At 35.5% G+C, this 20,194-nt stretch overlaps 2 protein-coding genes across 3 annotated transcripts in view; one reads left to right on the top strand and one right to left on the bottom strand.

Annotated features, from left to right (window-relative positions):
* The window catches only part of CEP290 (centrosomal protein 290), a 90,045-nt gene extending 84,360 nt beyond the window's left edge, over nucleotides 1-5,685 (top strand). Inside the window, exons 52-55 of the mRNA XM_032297149.1 lie at nucleotides 584-657; nucleotides 1,263-1,357; nucleotides 4,294-4,373; nucleotides 5,295-5,685. Coding sequence (XP_032153040.1) covers nucleotides 584-657; nucleotides 1,263-1,357; nucleotides 4,294-4,373; nucleotides 5,295-5,525 — 480 coding nt within the window. The 3' untranslated portion in view covers nucleotides 5,526-5,685. The remainder of the gene's footprint in view (nucleotides 1-583; nucleotides 658-1,262; nucleotides 1,358-4,293; nucleotides 4,374-5,294) is intronic.
* Nucleotides 4,572-19,918, bottom strand: CUNH12orf29 (chromosome unknown C12orf29 homolog). Of its 2 annotated transcripts, XM_032297167.1 has the most exons (7): nucleotides 19,669-19,918; nucleotides 15,111-15,228; nucleotides 12,132-12,227; nucleotides 11,373-11,489; nucleotides 8,980-9,177; nucleotides 7,786-7,955; nucleotides 4,572-6,509 (listed from the first exon to the last, which is right to left on the bottom strand). In XM_032297167.1, exons 1-7 carry the CDS (start codon nucleotides 19,756-19,758, stop codon nucleotides 6,321-6,323), a joined length of 978 nt encoding a protein of 325 aa, XP_032153058.1. In that variant the 5' UTR covers nucleotides 19,759-19,918; the 3' UTR covers nucleotides 4,572-6,320. The 2 variants fall into 2 exon arrangements, with proteins under 2 accessions (XP_032153058.1, XP_032153068.1); XM_032297177.1 differs by lacking the exons at nucleotides 8,980-9,177; nucleotides 15,111-15,228 and having other exon boundaries at nucleotides 19,669-19,915.
* Between the last annotated feature and the right edge of the window lie 276 nt (nucleotides 19,919-20,194).

Here is a 20,194-nt window from a genome sequence, read left to right as displayed (position 1 = left end):
CTTCATTTCATTCACATTGTTTTAATCACATTAACCTTCTTTCAGTACTTTAAACAATCCAAACTCATTTAAGCTTCAAGTCCTTACATTTGCTTCCTTGTTTAGAATACTGTTCACCCAAATATCCTCATTGCTTACTCCCAGACTTCATGTGTCTGCTGAAATAGAGGCTCCTCAGAGAGATCTTCCCTAACCCTAACCCTAGCCCTATGCTACTTTCCATCACTCTTTATCCTCTTACCCTGGATTATATTTTCCTGATAGTTCTTCCTACCATCTGGCACTGTCATTACATCATAGCATATTACATACACATTCTTTGTCTTTCCTCACTAAATGAAGACCATGCAAGATGGAACACTGCCTATTTTGTTCACTGCTGTAGCCTCTGTGCCTAGGATAATGCTGGTTATGCAGTAGTTACTCAATACTTGTTCAATGAATGGTGAATAGAATATAGAAATGTGCCTATGTGTGCTTTTGAAAATCAGATTTTAATATGCTTTATTAAAACTGTGTATTTTTATAAAACCTCATATTTCCATGGCAAACTTTATCTTCTAACTTTTCATTGTCCCCATAGATTAAGATTCTTAAACATGTTCCTGAAGGTGCTGAGACAGAACAAGGCCTTAAACGGGAGCTTCAAGTTCTTAGGTACATCAGTGTTTATATGACTACTTTGTGTTTTTCTTTTTAAAAAATAAAAATTATTAGTTTTTATATACCCAGAATTACTACAACTAGAGAAAAGCATTTTTCAACTTGACTACCTAATAGGCTTATTATAAGGTACTTATTTCTTCCTTCTAATGCTAATCACTCTATCTTTTTCATAATACACACTGGAAAAAAGGATAAACCCAACCTTAATGTAAGTTTCCAGTTTTTAGTTTAGTTTAAACTTTTCTAACAGCATAGAATGAATAAAACCTTAGCTTCCCAGAGGAAAATACTAATGAGAGAGAACAAGTAATGTTTTATTTCTAGGGGTCTCTGTAGCCTACTTTCATTAGCCTCCTCTTATAACAAAACTACTCTTGAAAATGACATCAGGTCAGATGTTAAGAAAAACATGAGGCTTTTGTATTCTAAGTTTTTTGTTTGAGAATGGTAGCATTGTAGCATGGAGAGTAAATGTTTACTTTGATAAAGGCTAGCATGTTCTGATTATTGTACATCATTAGTTCATAAGAAATGCCCATATATTTTATGAAGCAATATCTGTTTTTTGTTTTTAACACATTATTATTGTGTTCTAGATTAGCTAATAGTCAGCTGGAGAAAGAGAAAGCAGAATTAATCCATCAAATAGAAGTTAACAAGGATCAAAGTGGAGCTGAAAGCACCATCCCTGGTAATGTATTTTAAAAAACATGTTACCTACCCCCAAGTTTTTGAATTCGGGTTTGCCTTTTTTTTTTTTTTTTTTTTGGCTCCGGTTTCTGTTCATTGTCTCCCTGTAAAATGAAATTACTGAAAAGAAGTTTTAGATCTTTTGTATCTCCATGCTATTAATATAAAAATATTCCCATTTATCTCTTTGTGTTGTTTATACTATAAAGTAGCAAGTGCCCAAGTGTTTTTCTCTTTGTTCTCCATCTGGGTGTTACAGATTTAATCACAATACAGTGCTAAGCATTGAATACTAAATATGGTGTTTCCAGTTCCTAAGTATAGGCTCTTTCAAGTCCTCTGAACATTTTTTAAAACTGCAAATAAGTAAACACTGCCTATATTTTTTTTCCTTTTACAAAGTAAAAAATGAGTATCATTTTACCCCTTCCCTTCCCATTCAAAAGTGATTACTAATCATTCCCTATTCCTACATATACACACACATTTTATATACATATATATCACACATATGCATGCATGTATATATGTTCATATGTGCTCACAATGTACGATAGATCCTCATTATTTGTGGATTATGTGTTTTCTAAATCACCAACTCACTAAAGTGTGTATGTAATCCCCAAATCAATACTCAGAGCACTTTTGCAGTACCTATAGAGCCTTGGAAAATTTGAATAATCCAACCTACATGTTCCCAGCAGAGGTCCAACAAGGCAATGTTTAGTATTCTCATTTCAGTTTTCATACAGATATGAGCAAAGAATGGAGACAGTAGAGGGCACACAATATCGTGCAAGAAGCTGTGGCTCTGGGGCCTGTTGGAAGGAATCTGAATCCCAATTCTGAGTCATGTGACACTTCTGAACCTTTCTTATGTAAAATAAATAGAATTTACTAGGATGAGTTGTCTTTAGGATTTAGATGATCATCTGTGGGAGATACGTATGTATATTTATATATATTCATCTCTGTACATATTTCCCCTAGCAACAGTGGTTTGATATTCACTAATTGGGCTAACTTTATAGACCAAAACTGTGGATAAAGAATAGACTTTGTTTCTATATATGTATATATATTTTCTTGGTGAGTGACATAAAATTGAACTCATACTATATATATTTATCATGGACATCTTTTGATATCTGCTCATAAATCTGTCTTATCCATTTAATCATTCTGTAGTGGATTACTGCATGTGTAACACATTAAACCATTTATGTTTTGATGGATAGTTTGCTTCCAAGTTTTTGCTGTTATAAAATATGATTAATCTCTTGACCTAATCATGCCATTGTTTGATAGTATGATAGAAATTGCCAGGTTCTCTCCAAAGAAGTATACCAATTTATATCTGAATAATCTTTGACTATTTCTTGTAGCTTTTTCAATATGCTGTGTAGTCTTATTAGTAATTTGTAATAAAGCCATCATGTGTGAGTTGTACTAGATACCATGTTAGGTGCCTTACAAGCATTCTATATTTACAGACATATATGATAGGTATTACTGTCTCCATTTTATGTGATAAATAGATTTGAAGTGGTTAAGCAACCTCTCCCCAAGGTCAGCTAGAAGTAGCAGAGGCATGATTAAAAATCTAAATCTACAAAACTCCATAGCTCCTTGGCATTCCTAGCCCTTAACCACTATGCTATGCTGCATCTTCGTAACTAAAAGTACAAACTAAATACTCTCAACCTATGTCTCATAGCAGCCAGCTTGGTATATATAGACTAGACACAATATTAAAGCTGTTGACATTAGGAAAATTTTATCATTTTCCTCCCATACAAGTACTAACCAGACCCAACAGTGCTTAGCTTCTGAGATCAGAGATCAGGTGCATGTGCATTAAGGATCATATGGCCATAGATAGTTCTGTAATCTTTCTAAACCTCAGTTTCTTAAGGGAATGTCTGAGCCCTCAAATTCTTTTTCTCTCATGTGAAATAGATTACCTACCATTTTTCAAAGATTAAGGCTTAAAATCAAACCAGAAATGTTTTTGGAAATTCTAAATCACTGTCTATGTAAGTAGTAAGGTAACATTTAAGATACTTGTCCCAGGTCCAGCACAGTGGTACACACTCTAATCCCAGTACTTTGTGAAGCTGAAGCAGGCAGATCACCTGAGGTCAGGAGTTCAAGAGCACGCTGGCCAACATGATGAAACCACATCTTTACTAAAAATATAAAAATTAGCCAGGCATGGTGGTGCTTGTCTGTAATCTCAGGTACTCTGGAGGCCAAGGCAGGAGACTAACTTTAACCAGGGAGGCAGTGGTTGCAGTTAGCCAAGATCACACTACTGCACTCTAGCCTAGGTGACACAGCGAGACTCCATCTCAAAAAAAAAAAAAAAAAGTTAGAGGTATGTTAACTTGCAGGGTGAATCCAATAAATTAGAACTTTGTGGACTTTTGTTTTCTTACCAAAGTATTAGGGCTGTGTCCTACTCATCTTTGTATTATGTAGCGTGCATGACATATTTTGCACATAGTAATTGTGCAATAAATGTGTAATAACCTACATGGACTAGTCAATGCTGTGTGGGATAGTGGGAGCATTTGGCCATGGTTATAGCCCCTTAGCCAACTGTCTGCTTCTTCTGTTGTACTTTTAGTACCCAACAAATTTTCCTGGTTTTAGTATTTTTTTCCATGTAAAATTTCTACCATGTAAAAAAAATAACCTGACTTTACACTTCTAATACCTAGCAGATACCTTTTTGTCTGCTATGAAATTGCAATACTTGATGGAGGGAGGTAGCATCAAGTATTTACATCCTTAAGTATTTCAGCCATAAAATCCAGTAGTTTCGAGCTTCTAGGTTTCATAAAACAAATCTCTGTTCTCTAGAACAAATCCATTACCTTGAACTCATTCATAGTGAGAAAAGGCGGAGTCTAATTTGTATAACTTTTTTGACAGATGGTGATCAACTAAAGGAAAAAGTAAAAGATGTAGAGACACAACTCAAAATGTCAGATTTAGAAAAGCAGCATTTGAAGGTAATATTTATTAGTATTGTTTTGTGAAAACAGCTGTTGAAAACTATTTTCATTACCATCTTTGAAGTACATATCCTAAAAAATTCATGTAATAACATCTTATATTTGATTTTTATATTACAAAGTTCATTATGTTCATCTGACTATTCTTAACATATTTATTAAATAAGAGGTAACAAAAAATTCAGACTCAACAAGTAGGATTAAATAGTAAATTTATTTAATTGTAACAAATATATGCCATTAGTATGTTCTTAAGTTTTGGGTCACATTGGCAACAGTGTCTTTAGTTTCTTTTGAAATTCTTTTCAAGAATCTTAAGGATATAGTTCCCTTAAAAAATATTTGCTATGTTTTACCTCTTTTAAGACTGTAAACAGGACAAAAAGGCATGGATATGAGAATTAGCTAGTGATCACTGGCTATTCTAAATAGTCACTAAGGCTTGAATTCTTTCTTCACCAGAAGTCCCAGAGGTTTCCCTGATATTAATAACTTTATAAAAAGTTGATCATTATTCATTAAAAATTAGATATTTGTAAAGAAAATATAAATGAAGTCTAAACCAAAACTCTTAACCAGACTAACTTAAATATTATGAATCACAAAATCTTTTTGATTGATTGCTATATTCAGAGGATCTTATATGCTTTTAGAGAAATATTAAATCCCACTATAAGAGATGATAAGTTTTAGTCAAAGACTAGAACACAACTTGCAGAATAGATAATTGGACTTGACAGTTAACAACAGTTATTTACACTGTACAATGGAACAAATAGAAATCTTAATTCTTCTGCCTTTATAGCTGTAGCTGACCATTCAGGAATACTTTGGCTTTCATATTTACAGTTAATCTTAGTTCAAATCTAAAATATGTATTTTCCTATAAGCAACTTTTAAAGATAATATTTCTGTTAGGAGGAAATTAAAAAGCTGAAAAAAGAACTGGAAAATTTTGATCCTTCATTTTTCGAAGAAATTGAAGATCTTAAGTATAATTACAAGGAAGAAGTAAAGAAGAATATTCTCCTGGAAGAGAAGGTAAAAAAACTTTCAGAACAATTGGGAGTTGAATTAACTAGCCCTGTTGCTGCTTCTGAAGAGTTTGAAGATGAAGAAGAAAGTCCTGTTAATTTCCCCATTTTCTAAAGGTCACCTATTCGTTTCATTTAACTATTTATTAACTTCATAAGTTAAAATCTACCCGGAAATAAGCAATTCTCTGAACTGTAGTATTTCCTTCTCACTACCTTGTACCTTTATACTTAGATTGGAATTCTTAATAAACAAAATTATATGAAATTTTCAACTTATTATAAAAGTATATATTTGAAGACTTAGAATAAATTAGGGCCATCAAATAGGCAATGAGCTCTGGTGAATTTCTCTACATTCATAATGTTTTAAGTTTTTTTAAAGAGTATGAGGGTAAATTCAGCAATTTTAATATTTAAAATTGGGAGTTTATATATACTTATTTATACATGTGTTAAGATTCTCAAATCATAACTATAATATATATAAATACAGGTGTAGACATATAGACATCTAGGTTATGAGGCTGAGCCATATGTTTTGTTAAATATCTAGCAAAATCAAATTGAGCTTCAACTATTTAATTTTGAAAATTAATGACATTAAATTGTTGGTTTAGTTGTTGCCTTTAAATTACCACTCAGTTATAGTGGAGAGAATCCAGCTCCAGCCTTTGTACAAGTTTAGGCGTTCACTGTTACTTATATTTTTATGGCAAGAGATTAAAATTAATTTGCTGGTTTTGAATAAAATTTTGAACAGGTATTTGAAACTGGAAAATTCATTTCTTCACAAATGGTAGAAGACAAATTGATGTTTCATAATGAATAGAAACCTTGAAATATTTTTAAACATGGTAGAATATCCAAGATTAGAATATAGCGATAATAAACTTATTTTATTTGTATTTTATACATCAAATATTATATCTTTGAGTCTAGCAAATTTCTGATTATCTATTTTTGAAAAATGATTAAACAAACACTTAATATCAAAGGCAGAGTCACATTTGTTCAGGTTCATGTTGATAATAACTGGTCTTGAATTCATGTAAGTATCTGGAATTGGCCAGCATAAGCCAAGATGATGGCGATGGACCTGGAAAGAGAAAAAAGGTATTAGCTTTAGCATACAGATACTATTTTCATTCACTTAGAAATATTTATTTAAGTGCTTACTAATCTGCCAGGCACTGTGTAAGGCTCTACTTTATCTTACCCTGTTTTTTTTTTTTTTTTAATACCTGTTCTTCTCCTGACATATTACATATTTGTTTATTGTCTATCTTCCCCATTAGAATGTGAGTTCATGAAGGCAGACACCTGGTTGACTATGTATGTCCAGCATCTGGAAACATGCCAGGAACATAATCAGGGGCTCCATAACAATTTTAAGAATCATAGAGTCTGTTGCTGACTACAGACTAGCTACCTGAAAAATGTGGGAAAGGAGGCATTCTAATTGAAGGGAATGTTATGTGATGGAGGTTTTTTGCTACTGCAATCATGTAAACATGGTTAGAGGAAACACAATGTCAGTGTGTTTGTGGGGGTAGAGATGAAGAGCAGTTCTGGGAAGTTAAGCAGGGGCCAGATCATGAATACTTAATGTAACTGAACAGATTTATGCAGGAAAGTAATAGCTCATTCATTTGTGAAGAATGGAGAAGACAGGACTAAAACTGAAAGATTCTGTTTTTGGAGAGTGACACTGATATGATACTTAAAGCATGAATCTTGGCTTGAATTAAAATTAACAGTTAATTGGTTGAGAAGAAGTACACAGATTAGAACTGTTAGGAACTGATAACTGGATGTATGAAATAATGAAAAGAGGGGTTAAAATTAATATCCAAGTTTTTACTTCAGTGAATTATGTAGAATCAGAGAGTTACAACTAGGTCCAGTTTTGAATATTATGAATTTCAGATGCCTGTAAGAAGTCAAATAGACAAGTCCAGGAGACAGAAAGGGAACAAAGTATAAGATAATTCATTCTGTATATATCAACTATTACCTTGGCACTCTTTACTCAACAAATTCTATATTCAAGTCTGGAAGATGCCGAGTTAAATTAGGTTAGTACAAGGTGTGACAGAGAGCACTACTGTGCAAAACAAATTTCCTCGCAAGGGATATATATAGTTATCACTTTAATTATGAAGCACACCTGTTAGGATCAATGCCTCACACAATACACACTGGGAAACACTGTTTTACCACTTAAAAATTGGTGGTATGTGAGATGAGAAAATTAAATTTCTTGACTACAAATAAGAATTGCTGCCATTTGTAGAGATAATTTTAGTATCACTTCTTCTTTGTTGTAGGCATATAAGATGACATAACCCCACTTGAGCTATTTTTGTCATTACCTTTATTAAACAGCCATCACTGCAATGCCATACTATTCCTTCAATTTTACCCTCTTTGCAACCTTCAAACCAGGACAAGAGATGATTGTGCTTCAATGAAGGTAAATTTCTTATTTGAAATGCTCCATGTGGTATAAGAAGATGTAATGGATGTTTCTTGCTCCCTAACCCTAAGTGGAAAAATTTGCCATTAGCCATATTCATTTAAAGGAACTTACAGAAAGAATGAGAAAATGTACCTCTCCAAATAAAAAGTCTTTTGAAGCACTTAGGAATAAAGGTAGAAAGGCTGGTTGGTTCCTTAAAAAGAATACAACCGAAGTGCATTGGCACCTTATTCCAATAAGTCTAAATTCCACCTTTTTGTACTCTCCACTAAGGTTCAGCAAACTATGACCTGCAGGCCAAGTCTAGACCTTTTTTTTTTGGTAAATAGTTTCCATGGAACATAGCCACACCCACTCATGTAAGTATAGTCTGTACCTCCTTTCAGAAGAGTGGCCCATAAAACTTAAAATACCTAATCTGGCATTTTGCAGAAAAAAGCCTACCAAACTTTGGTACCAGTGTGGCACTAGCCACATTAAACTATTCTTCAATGTTTGCTAAAGAGCTGTACTGCATCTCTGATAACTTGTCTAACTACCATCTTAGCTTCTTTACACCTGGAAGTCTACTTTCGATCTCTACATAGATTTTCCTATTACAGCTTTAGTGTCTTTAGGTCTGTCTTCCCATCCCCTTGTCAGCAAGGTAACCCACAGTGCTCTCAGGACTTGCACACAATTCATCATGATATATATTTTGATACTTGACATGGTATTCATTGCCATTCTTTACTTACTTTAAACCCTGGCTATTCAAATTGATGCTATAATAACCAAGAAAAGTGCATTTTCATCAATTGACTCAACTCACCTGAATTTTAAAAAGCAAGTAATGACACCTGAGTCATTACTTTTCATACAAAGTTGTGTAATATTATCACAGGAAAGAATAAGGATAAAAATCAACCTTTTGGATTAATAAAATGGTTTTTTCTATGAATGTAAACAGAAATGGGTATAATCCTAGGAAACTAACTCAAATTTGTTAGTCGTTTCTTTGGCGTGGGTATGTTTTTTAAATTGACCCTAGAAAGTTCTCTATGAATGACAAGTTACTGTAACTGAACAAGAAAAAGGCTTCACTCACCATATGGGTTTCCATTGATATTTGTTCCTATGAGCTCCAGTGTTTGTTCTAAGAGATCTGATAGTGGCACTGCACTAATTTCCAAAAGTCCAGAATCATCAGGATGATGTTTTAGTACCAGGGCAATTTCAAATTCATAATTAACTACAGAGGAGTGCCAGCAATACTGTTTGTTGTTTTTTTCTACTGGTACCCAACCTATCATATAAAGAAGAAAATTATTTTTTATTACATCATTTTTCTTTGGATTGAAACTACAGGTAATTTCTATTTTTATTGTAAATTTCCCATGTTTTCTGGGTGTCTATCACAAAGATATATTACTTTAAAAATCAATGGGAAAGTTAACAGTTTATTACTTTTTTAAAAATCCTAAAGGTTCATTTTTTGTTCTATAGAACTAACCTGTTATTCACTACAGAGCACCACATAACATTCTCTTACTAGAAAATTCACCCTTAGTAAGAACTGAGCACTATACTAAGACATAGCCCTCAAAATTTTTTTATAAAATAAGTTTTCTCTCTACCTTCTCTCAAGCTTCTGGGACAATGGATATAATGCAGTAAGTGTTCCAAGTTCATTAAACTGTTCCAATATATACTGAACAATTTATTGATGCCATGTTTATTGAATGTTATTGCTGTTACCCTTCTCATTCTTGTTGCCAGAACTGGCTCCCTTCATTATTCACCCTAGATTACTTCTTTGCTGGTCTGCTAGCCTCCAGTGAAATCCAACCCACTTTTGTCATAGTTCTGCTTGTAAAACTTAAATTTAGTTTTGCTGTACCACTGATTAAAAATGATTATGTTCAGGATAAACTTGAAACTCCTTTAGATAGAATAAAAGGGCCTTTAAGATCTGAGCCCACCAAACTTCTAGCCTCAACTTTTTGTTTTTTTTTTTTTTTGAGATGGAGTTTTGCTCCTGTTGCCCAGGCTGGAGTACAATGGCATGATCTCGGCTCACCGCAACCTTTCCCTCCTGGATTCAAGCGATTCTCCTGCCTCAGCCTCCCGAGTAGCTGGGATTACAGGCATATACCACCATGCTCGGCAAATTTTTTGTATTTTTAGTAGAGATGGGGGGGTCTCTCCATGTTGGTCAGGCTGGTCTCGAACTCCTGACCTCAGGTGATCTGCCCACCTCAGCCTCCCAAAGTGCTGCAATTACAGGTGTGAGCCACTGCGCCTGGCCCAGCCTCAACTTTTATAGCCACTTCATGATGTCATATACCCTGAACATTCCAGCTGCAATGAAGTGTTACATAAAATATCCAAAATACCCCATACCCTCTCCTCTTCCTGGGAGTTTGCCTAAGCTGATCTTCCCTCTTAAACACAAGCTGAATGAGCAATTCCTCCTCTTTTCTCCAGTGGTACCTGATGTGTTCATTCCTGGTAGTTCTTAAATCATACTACTATTGGTTGATTTCTCCTGCTGTCTAACTAAAGATCATTGAGGACAAGGCTTCTGACCTGCATTTTTGTATTACCAGAAACTAAGAGGACTTTGCACATAATGGGCACTCAAGACATGCCAGTTGAGAACCCATAACCTTAATTTGGGATACCTTTCTATTCAGCATACCTTTGCAAAATTTTCCCATCCCAAGAAAAACAACTTATGAGACAACTTTTTAACTCCCTCTGAGATACTCTGGGATCTACACACACACACACACACACACACACACACACACACATACATACACACACACGCATGCACATATACTATTTGTTATCCCTAATGGTATAGACACTTCTTGAAATCTCATTTCAGACTAGATCATCTCATCTATCCTGACAAGAACCTGAAAGCTATTCCCTCTTCTTGTTTTTTTGAGACAAGGTCACAGTCCAATGCTCAGGCTATAGTGCAGGGGCACGATCATGGTTCGCTGCAGCCTCAATTTCCAGGGCTCAGGTGATTCCCGTATTAGTCACCTGAGTAGCTGAGACTACAAGTGCACACTGCCATGCCCAGCTAATTTTTTGTATTTTTTGTAGAGACACGGTTTCACTATGTTGTCCAGGTTTGTCTTAAACTGGTTTCAAGCAATCCATCCACCTCAGCCTCCCAAAGTGCTAGGATTACAGATATGAGACACTGCACCTGGCCTCCAGGCTATTCTCATTAGATGCTTTATTGTCACAGCTAGTAAAAAATGGCCATCTTAGAAAAGATTCTAAATCTAAGAGGACATTCTTGATATGAAGCATCTTTGATATAAACTGTAGGACTTTACATAAATTTGATTTAGAAATTTTGTGCTCTACATACTAATGAAGAACCAGATAAAAATTAAATTCTAGAATTTCTGATTGAATGGATATTTTGATAATTATACTAGTAAACGCAAAACTGCATTAGAAGAGATATCATGGTACCAGGAATGTGTCCATTTTCATCAGGCACTGGGTTTCCATTTATTTGTTCTATTTCCTTTGCTGGTATCCAGCACTCTGGAGCTGGTTTGAAGTCCTCCTCAACGTTCCAAAAAAATTCTAAAAAGAGATAATGTTATATGCGGTGATACTTTAAAAAACATAAAATACTAAACAGAATCAAAATGGGAACAGCTACTAAAACCTCATATCAGGGATGATGCAATTATTCTCCATTATCACCACAATGTGACTGTACTTACCGTTAGAATACTAACACTTTAAATATTCAATTTCATATACACCATTTGTATACAGTATTTAACAGTCTAACTAAAGTAACCAACATTCCATTAAGTATTAGATTCATGAATTTTTAATATACTATGAATACAAATATAAATACATTAATGTGTATACAATGAGTGTATATATCTACTACAGATATTTAAAAGCATTTTAATAATTAAAGATATTAATTTCCTGAGATTTTAATTACACTTGATTTATAAAATTACATATTTGTTTCTTACACAAAATGTCACTCACTTCAATATATATGTAGTAATTTGTATGTTTTAATAGACTCATAGAGTGACAAATAGGAAAATATTTTACAATATTTTTCAATAATATCCTTTTTATATATAAAAGTATTCTAAATTGCTTAAATTATACAGAAAGATATAATGTACAGAAATACCATAGCAATAAATACGCCACAGATTTCAGCTATTTAAACATGAAAAGTTAAAAACTAACCTTTTGGGTTTCCTTTTGAATGTAGAAAATTTTTAAATCTTTTTTCAGCTTGTTTGTTGGGTTTTCTATCTAGTCGGGCCCAAAGGTATGGTTGATCTAAAAAAGTAATAACAAAAGGAAAAGAATGAAGTAAACAAAACTTATCTTGAAAGACATTTCAGAATAGAATTTTTCAATAAACAGGAGGCTAATTTCTCAAAGAAGCTAAAGGGAAACATGCAATATAAGAATATATACCACCTAGCAGTACTTGATGCTATGAGACTCACTTCTCTGGTTAAAGAATGAGGGCAGGAGACAAAAAGTAAATATATGATATTTTTATAAGGGCATTGCATATTCATATTTTAAGAGTAAGCAGCATTTACGGACAACTGAAGCTACCTCTACAAAATGGAAACATAACCAGATAACTGTATTCACCACCACCCCCCAAACATTACACTGTGCTTTAAAGGTTAATTCTGACACAGCTGGAATCAGGCTGAGCTGTTTTGCATTGCACTGACCCCTGATCAAGGTATGAAAATACTAATAATGTTGATTTGTACTCGTGGATCTGAGGAGCTGCAGGGTACTGTGCTAGTGTTCTTTATTAGTAAGAGTGAGACTGATAGCTTGCACCTGGTCTGAGACCCCTGATGGGCTCCACTGCTGAAGCTGGTTACTTAGCAGCAACATGCCTACCTACATGACCAGCAAATATATAAAAATCCCCAGCTGTAACTCCATTTTGCATTCCCTGGTTCCAAGGTGTTTGTCTGAACACGTAAGTGGTTCCTGATCTGAGAAAATGTGTCCTGCCAAGGCTTCAAAGCAGCTTTGAAGTATAGTAGCTTTTACCTGGCTTCTCCATATTCCTTGCTGTGAGACAGTCCTTGGCTGTAATACACATCTTTACTTTTAATACCACTGGTATATTGTGTATCCTTTAGCAGTAATAAATGTGGATTTGTAAGCATTGTCACTTTGCGTTCTGTGACTTACTTTAGCAGTTAAATTCTAACCCAGTAATTGCCATCATCATGCATAGTGATACACAGTATAGTTTCTTAATAGACATCAATGTCTGAAAAATCTTTTACAGTTTTCTCAAATATACAAATCCAGGGTTTATAAAGAAACTGCTATACGTTGGTCCTGATATTCTGTACTGCTTTTTAGCTATCCAGATAAGTAATATGAAGAACCAGATTAAAACTCTATTATATTATCATTTCTGGTTCACTGGACCTTTTGTTTCTTTTTTACCAGTAAACGTAAAAATGCAATTCATTTACATCCATTAGAATGGTTACTACCCAAAAACAAAAACAACCCAAACAGAGAAAGGCAGAAAGTAAGTGCTGGTGAGGAAACTGAAAAACTGGAACCTTTGTGCACTGTTGGTAGAAATGTAAATAGTTGTGACCACTATGCAAAACTGTATGGTTGCTCTTCAAAAAATTAAATTAGAATTTCCATATGATCCAGTAATTCCACTGATATATATACCCACAAGAACTGGGAGGATAGCCTCAGATATCTGTTCACATCTGTTTACAGTGGCATTATTTGTAATAGTCAAAAGATGAAAGCAACCCAACTGTCCACCAATGGTTGACTGGATAAACAAAATGTGCTAGATACATGCAATGGAATATTAATTCCATTCCTTTAAAAAGGAGTGAAATTCTGATACATACTACCAACATGAACGAACCTTAAGGACATTATGCTAAGTGAAATAAGCCAGTCACAAAAAATAAACACTGTATGATTCTACTTATATGAAGTACCTAGAGTAGTCAAATTCATAGAGACAGAAAGTAGAATGCTGGTTACACGGGGCGTGGTAGAAGAATAAGGAGTTGTTGTTTCATGGGTAGCATTTCAGTTTTATAAGATGAAAACAGTTCTTGAGATGGAGGGTGGTGACAGTAGCACAACAATGTAAACATACTTATTGCCACTGAACTGCATACTTAAAATGGTTCAGATGGCAGATATTATGTACATTTTAGCACAGTAAAATTTATTTTACTGCATTTCATGAATTTCCTGATACAAGGAATGTGTCCAGACGCCTATTTAATGCCCAAGGAATGTGTCCAGATGCTGTTTTTTTTCTGGAAGTGAAAGGTAGTCTCACCATCCAAAAATAATCACAAAAAATCTCTTTTCCATACATTTCTTCTTAAAATGACTGACAATTTCTATTTGCATTTCTTTTAAAATACATTAAAATGAAATTAATTAGAGACACTGCCAAAAGTAATAAAGCCACTGGAATCAATGCAGGAAGAACAAGCTTAAGGGTCCCACAAACATAGATCCCACTGACAGTTCAGTCACTCAGTCACTATACGGTCTTGGATAAATTTTTTAAGTTCACTGAACCTCATTTTTCTTTTCTTTTTTTGAAATAAAGTCTCTCTCTTGTCCTCTAGGCTAGAGTGCAATGGCGCGATCTTGGCTCACTATAGCCTCTGCCTCTGGGTTCAAGCAATTCTCCTGCCTCAGCCTCCCTTGTAGCTGGGATTACAGGCATGCACCATCATGCCCATCTTATTTTTGTATTTTCAGTAGAGGCAGGGTTTCGCCATATTGGCCAGGCTGGTCTGAAACTCTTGACCTCAGGTGATCCACCCACCTTGGCCTCCCAAAGTGCTGGGATTACAGGCATGAGTCACCACACCCGGCCTCATTTTTCTTATCTGTGAAATGGAGAGGCTACTTGTACAAACTGGAGATATATCAAGCACCATACTGCCTGTGCCCTTAATGAGTATTAGGTAAATGTTTTAGGTTACCTTCTTTTCCCAAAGAAGAAAGTACAATAGTGATTTAGGTAAACTATAACAATTGTGACCTTTCTGTTTTGCTACTATACTTGGGTTTCCAAGGGTTTATGAAGGGCAAATGCCTCATATCATATAGTCTATAAAGTGATTAAGAAAAATAAGTATATTTATAGTAAATATTATAGTTTTATTTTACCTTTATAGGTAGTAACATAACAACATGTTCCATCCACTTTTTCTGTTGGAATTGCACTGTATATATCTGCATCTAATGCCTTGTGACTTATAGTTTCAGTTGCCAAAACTTTAAATGGCTTAAAAAAAGAAAGAGAGAAAACCGATTTAAGATAGACAGCCTCTATGTTTTTGCACACATGCTCACCTGAAATATTCTTAATTTCATTAGTTTTAAGGGATGATCTCCTGTTCATCCTTCAGAATGATTTGAAAATATTTCTTCTGTGAAGTTCTGAATTGTTCCCTCCCTTCTATGCTATCATAGCAATATCTGATTTTCTACAGAATTCTGTAATTATTTACATTTCTTTATGCACCTTTGTTCTCTGCAGGACTGCAACTCTAGCACAGGCATTCAGTATATTTAATCATATACCTGACAATTATTTACTAAATGCCTACTATGGATTAAGCATTGTCTTCAACACTGGAAATACAGAGGTGAACAAAAAAGTACCTGTCTTTGGTAAAACTTGTATTTTAATGAGGGAGACAAAAGCAGCACAGTGCATGATATGTTAGGTATGACAAACAAGTGCTAAAGAGAAAAACAAATGGGTAAAGGAAAGAGGGATGAAGTGCTATTTTGGATATGGTGGAAAGGGAAGCGTTCTTTGAGGAGACAACCTTTGGCAAATTTGAAGCAAGGGAATACTATGTAAATATCTGAGGAAAAGAAAAGGTCCCAACTCAGGAGGTTTTTTGATGTGTCTGAAGAATGTAAGGCAGCCACTGTGTCTAGATCTGAGTGAAGATAAAACTAGATTATATGTTTAATTAACGTTAACTCCATAGGTGTTCCTGGTATACAATACAAGTGTCTTTCAGTCATAATTTTCAGTTTTCCCAAGAATCAATCTACTGTTCAATACATGAGACTTCCCCCTTTTTTATAAGCACAAACATTTTTGTGATCTACAAAACTTGTTTTTCAATTAAGACTGGATTCATAAGGAGTCTTAGCAAGTATGTGGTAATATACTCCTGTCTCAGGTCAAATTCTCAGGAAGCAGACAAAATAGATGGAAGATAGTTCATACTTTGTTTTTGCCGTTTTTTTTTTTTAACCTTTTTTTCTTGCAAAGCTAATACATGCTCATCATAGAAAATCTGTAAACGAAATGTTGAAAGGCATAGATGAATCACCCACTTCATCACCATTCAGATATATCACAAGAACCTTTTGGCATACTTCTTTTCTCTTTTTCAGTGCATTTTTCTCAATATTAACTGACATCAGTTTATATTTGCTACCCAGAAGTTTCTTTAAGAGCCAAAGTAAAATGGATTTCTGGATTTCCTTTTTCCCTCCTCAACTTCAGATGTTTTTCCTCCTCAAAATCATGATAAACAACTGCTATTATAAGCATAAGTTGTCTAAACTGTGATTTTCATCCTTTTCATAAAGCAATTATCATTAGTATACCTTCATTGTTACAGAACTTGCATCTCTGTCTAAACATTACAGATCACAGACTTTAAAAGCTTCTTAATTTTCAGAACAATTTTATCCTTGATTCAGTTTTATATCCTAAAAATCTTCAAATGTATCATCATAACATTTAGCAAATGCTCTTAGAAAATATATTATCTGCTTGAAAGGAAAGTTAACCCCCTGATGGTTTCCTACCATTAATAGTGATTTATATTAGACATGACAGTACTACAAACTTAAATTTCTGAGCTGTATCAGCCATGGTTTATTTACTTAAAAAATGTTCAAGATGGCAAAAGAAAAATCTCCTCTATATATAAACAAATCTCTTGACTCTTGAGTTAGGCTTCACTTTGACAACAGTTTCCTTACAGTTACCTGACTTCCCCATGTAGTCTGATGAATTGTTTACTTCGAAAGTTGTATTCAGGAGTCTACATTGATCTAAAAATCTTTGTGGTAACTCATTCAACAAAGTTTGGGCATCTAGTTTGTGAACGGCCTTGTCCTAGACTATGCAGTTAGAATATAAAAAAGGAGTAAGACCTGCTGGCATCGCCTCTTAGGCAAGATCTCACATTGGTACTCTGGTAAATACAGCTCCACTGATAGGGCAAGTTGGCCCACTATACCATATTAGCGATGTTATACCATCTACTTCAGTACCATTTTAGTTCTAAGTCCTTGCACAATGAGTACTCAAGATTTGAAGCTGATTTTCTTTTTTCCATGTTTTCCCCCTAAGAATTTTCACTTTTAAAACTACCAAGAATCACCTGCCTTTTGTTTTTTCTTTGAATGTGTTTGCTTTGAGGGTATCCTCTTCTTGTCCCTTTCAGCTTTACCAGTAGTGAGCTGTTGACATATTTATGATTTTTCTACTGTCAGGAAGAAAAAAGGGCACCAAGGATGAGAAAAAGACAGTTTCTTGGGTTCCTACCAACTTTTTATCTATAATTCATTTTCATTGCTGAAGAAGACTTAGGCCATTTCTATAGTTACATCTGAAGTAACTTCATCTTACAAAGTGAAACAACACTGTACAATATAAACATACTGCTGTGTGGGCTTAAGACTAATGAACTATTTCAACCAGGTAAACTAACAAATTAGCCCCTTCTAGTACTGATTCAATACTTTTAAAATATAACCATCTAGAAGGGATTCAGTACTTTAAAAATATAACCGGTTTTCACTAACTTATGACGCTGATATCAAAGGATATCCATTTAACCCAGGGAGGAAGAGCCACAGGGTCTGGTCTAATAGCAGTGTGTGTGTATCTAAATTTATCAAAGATCCTGGAGGGAAGATTGCCCCATGGAGCTCCTGATGAATATAAACATTCCTTCCATAAAAATCAATTATCTCGTCTTTGCTATCGACATGTGCAAAGGACAACACAAGACACTGAGGGGTACATAAAATTCTCCTTCTCTACCTGTCATCAAGACTTTAGACTATTACTGGGGGAAAAAAGCACATGTATTAAAATAGTGAATATCAGTTGAGTGGCCCTCTACAATTTCTGGGTAGGAGAAATCACTGAGATGACTAAGTTGATTTAAGATGTTATGGAGAAGAACTGACTTGAAAAATTAAAAACATTCTAGAGGTGATCCAGAGTGAACAGTCTGAGCAAAAATGAGAGACAGGATTGTGGTTGATATGTTCACTGGATGAAACAGATGGCTAAAACAGAGAATTCACTTTAAGAAGGATAGAGTGTAGACTGAGCCTCATTAGTGGGAGGCCCTGAATTATAATTAAGAATGTGGATGCTATGCTATAAACAATACTGTAAGCTGTTCTTAATTGCAGAGAGGCAAGAGAAGGGGCTGCTTATTTTCCCTGGTGGAGAATATTTTTTACAAACTACTCCCCTCTAACATACAAAGTTGGAAATCACAGTAGAGTGAAATACTAACACAGATGATAATGTTTTATATGGACTGCATTATTTGTTACAGCTAAAAAAAAAAAAAAAAAAGGCTGATTGCTGCTACAAACATTGAGTAATAGCTGGTATTTAGACGAGGAAAGAACATGGTGATGATCAGACTGAGTGGCGAGTAAGACCAATTAGGTAGTGCAATGGGCAGGATATGAAATATTAACTATAACAGCAGTGACAGCAGTAGAAAGAATGAAAAGATCAGATGCTATAAAGTAAAAAGCATCAAGGTGAATGGAAAACTGGCCTGAAATGATTCCAGGGTTCATTCTTTAATTCAACAAATATTTATCCAGTGCTTACCACGTGTCAGGTCCTACAGGCTGGGACTAAAGATAACAGGACAATCTGCCTTAAACACATTTTGGTCTAGAAGATGAGAAGGCCAGTGCCAGTGATGAAACTCAAGTGAGGTGGATTTCCAATGGACACGTGGATTTTGTATGTAATCAGCAAATTTGGGAAGCACCCAACTAATGACTGGGGATTCTACTGATCAGAATACAACGTTTTATAGTACAATATGAAAGAATTGCCTTAATATAGGTTATTTATTATTCACTCACTAGCATTTACCAAGGGCACATTACATAGAAAACACTTTGCTACAATAGAAAACCTTGAGATGAGAACACCAAAGTTAGAATAAATTAAGCAATTACTGGTAACATGAGGTCTGATCTTCAGTGACCTAATTAGGCTACCGTCAACGCCGTCAATGGTTCCGACATAACAGGTAAAGCAAGTCTTACAATATCCCCCCTTTCTCACCACACTTTTGAAAAGTAGTAAAGCTTGGACTGAGGCAATTATCTGATTAGAAGGTTTCCCCAAAAGGTGCTGACCTGAGGTTTTTCCATTTCCCTGCGAGGGCAAGTTTGAATCTCCTGATCAGGAAAATTCTCTCGCAAATGCCCTGCCTTACAACTAAGAAAAGTACGAGAACCTGGATTTGTAGTCAGGACGTATAAGACTTCCAACCCAGACCTCCCCAAGGAAACCTACAGAGGCTCCTGGCCTGCAGGGCAGTTCTCACGCGCCCAGCCGCCCTCGCCGGGTTCGCACTGAGCCAGCGCCGCGGGGAGAAGCCCACGCGGGCCGCCCAGCCTGTCCAGCGCTGCTCCTTACCTGATGATCCCTTTTGGCGGAAGGCTCCTCTTTCACCTCCGTCACAAACACACACGGCATTTTCCGCTGCACGGAGCCCAAGCGCTTCATGATGAGCCCAACAAGCAGTGCGAGTGGATGGCGCGCTTTCGAACGGCGTCCAGTTCAGGAGTGGATAAGCCCTGCAGCTGTCACGCGCGGCGCCAGGCCACTCACACTCCGAGCCCAGCCACCGCCGCGGCGCCTCAACCATGCCAAGCCCTAGCTCGGGGCGGGAACGCCCATCCAGAAGCGGCTTCCTGGCCGCGGCGCCTTCTGGGAGTTGTAGTGCGGAAGCTGATGCGTTCCTGGTGCGTTCCCACGTGCGTCCCCCGTCGCCACCTCGGTTTTAACCGACGATTTCTTTGGAAGTTAAATAAGCTTAAATAATAAGCAATGAACATTTCAGATATCGATTTAACGCAGTTCCAATGAAACCTACTTACCTGTTATCTTTAGTTCATGCTGGAAGCACTATAGAAGTTTAGAAATATTTAGAGACATCCCC

The sequence above is a fragment of the Sapajus apella genome, unplaced genomic scaffold (genome assembly GCF_009761245.1).
Source record: "Sapajus apella isolate SASKATOON/1434 unplaced genomic scaffold, GSC_monkey_1.0 scaffold2, whole genome shotgun sequence".
NCBI lineage: Eukaryota > Metazoa > Chordata > Mammalia > Primates > Cebidae > Sapajus > Sapajus apella.
Note: the sequence above shows the minus strand (reverse complement) of the source record. Positions and strands in the feature narration are given on the sequence as shown.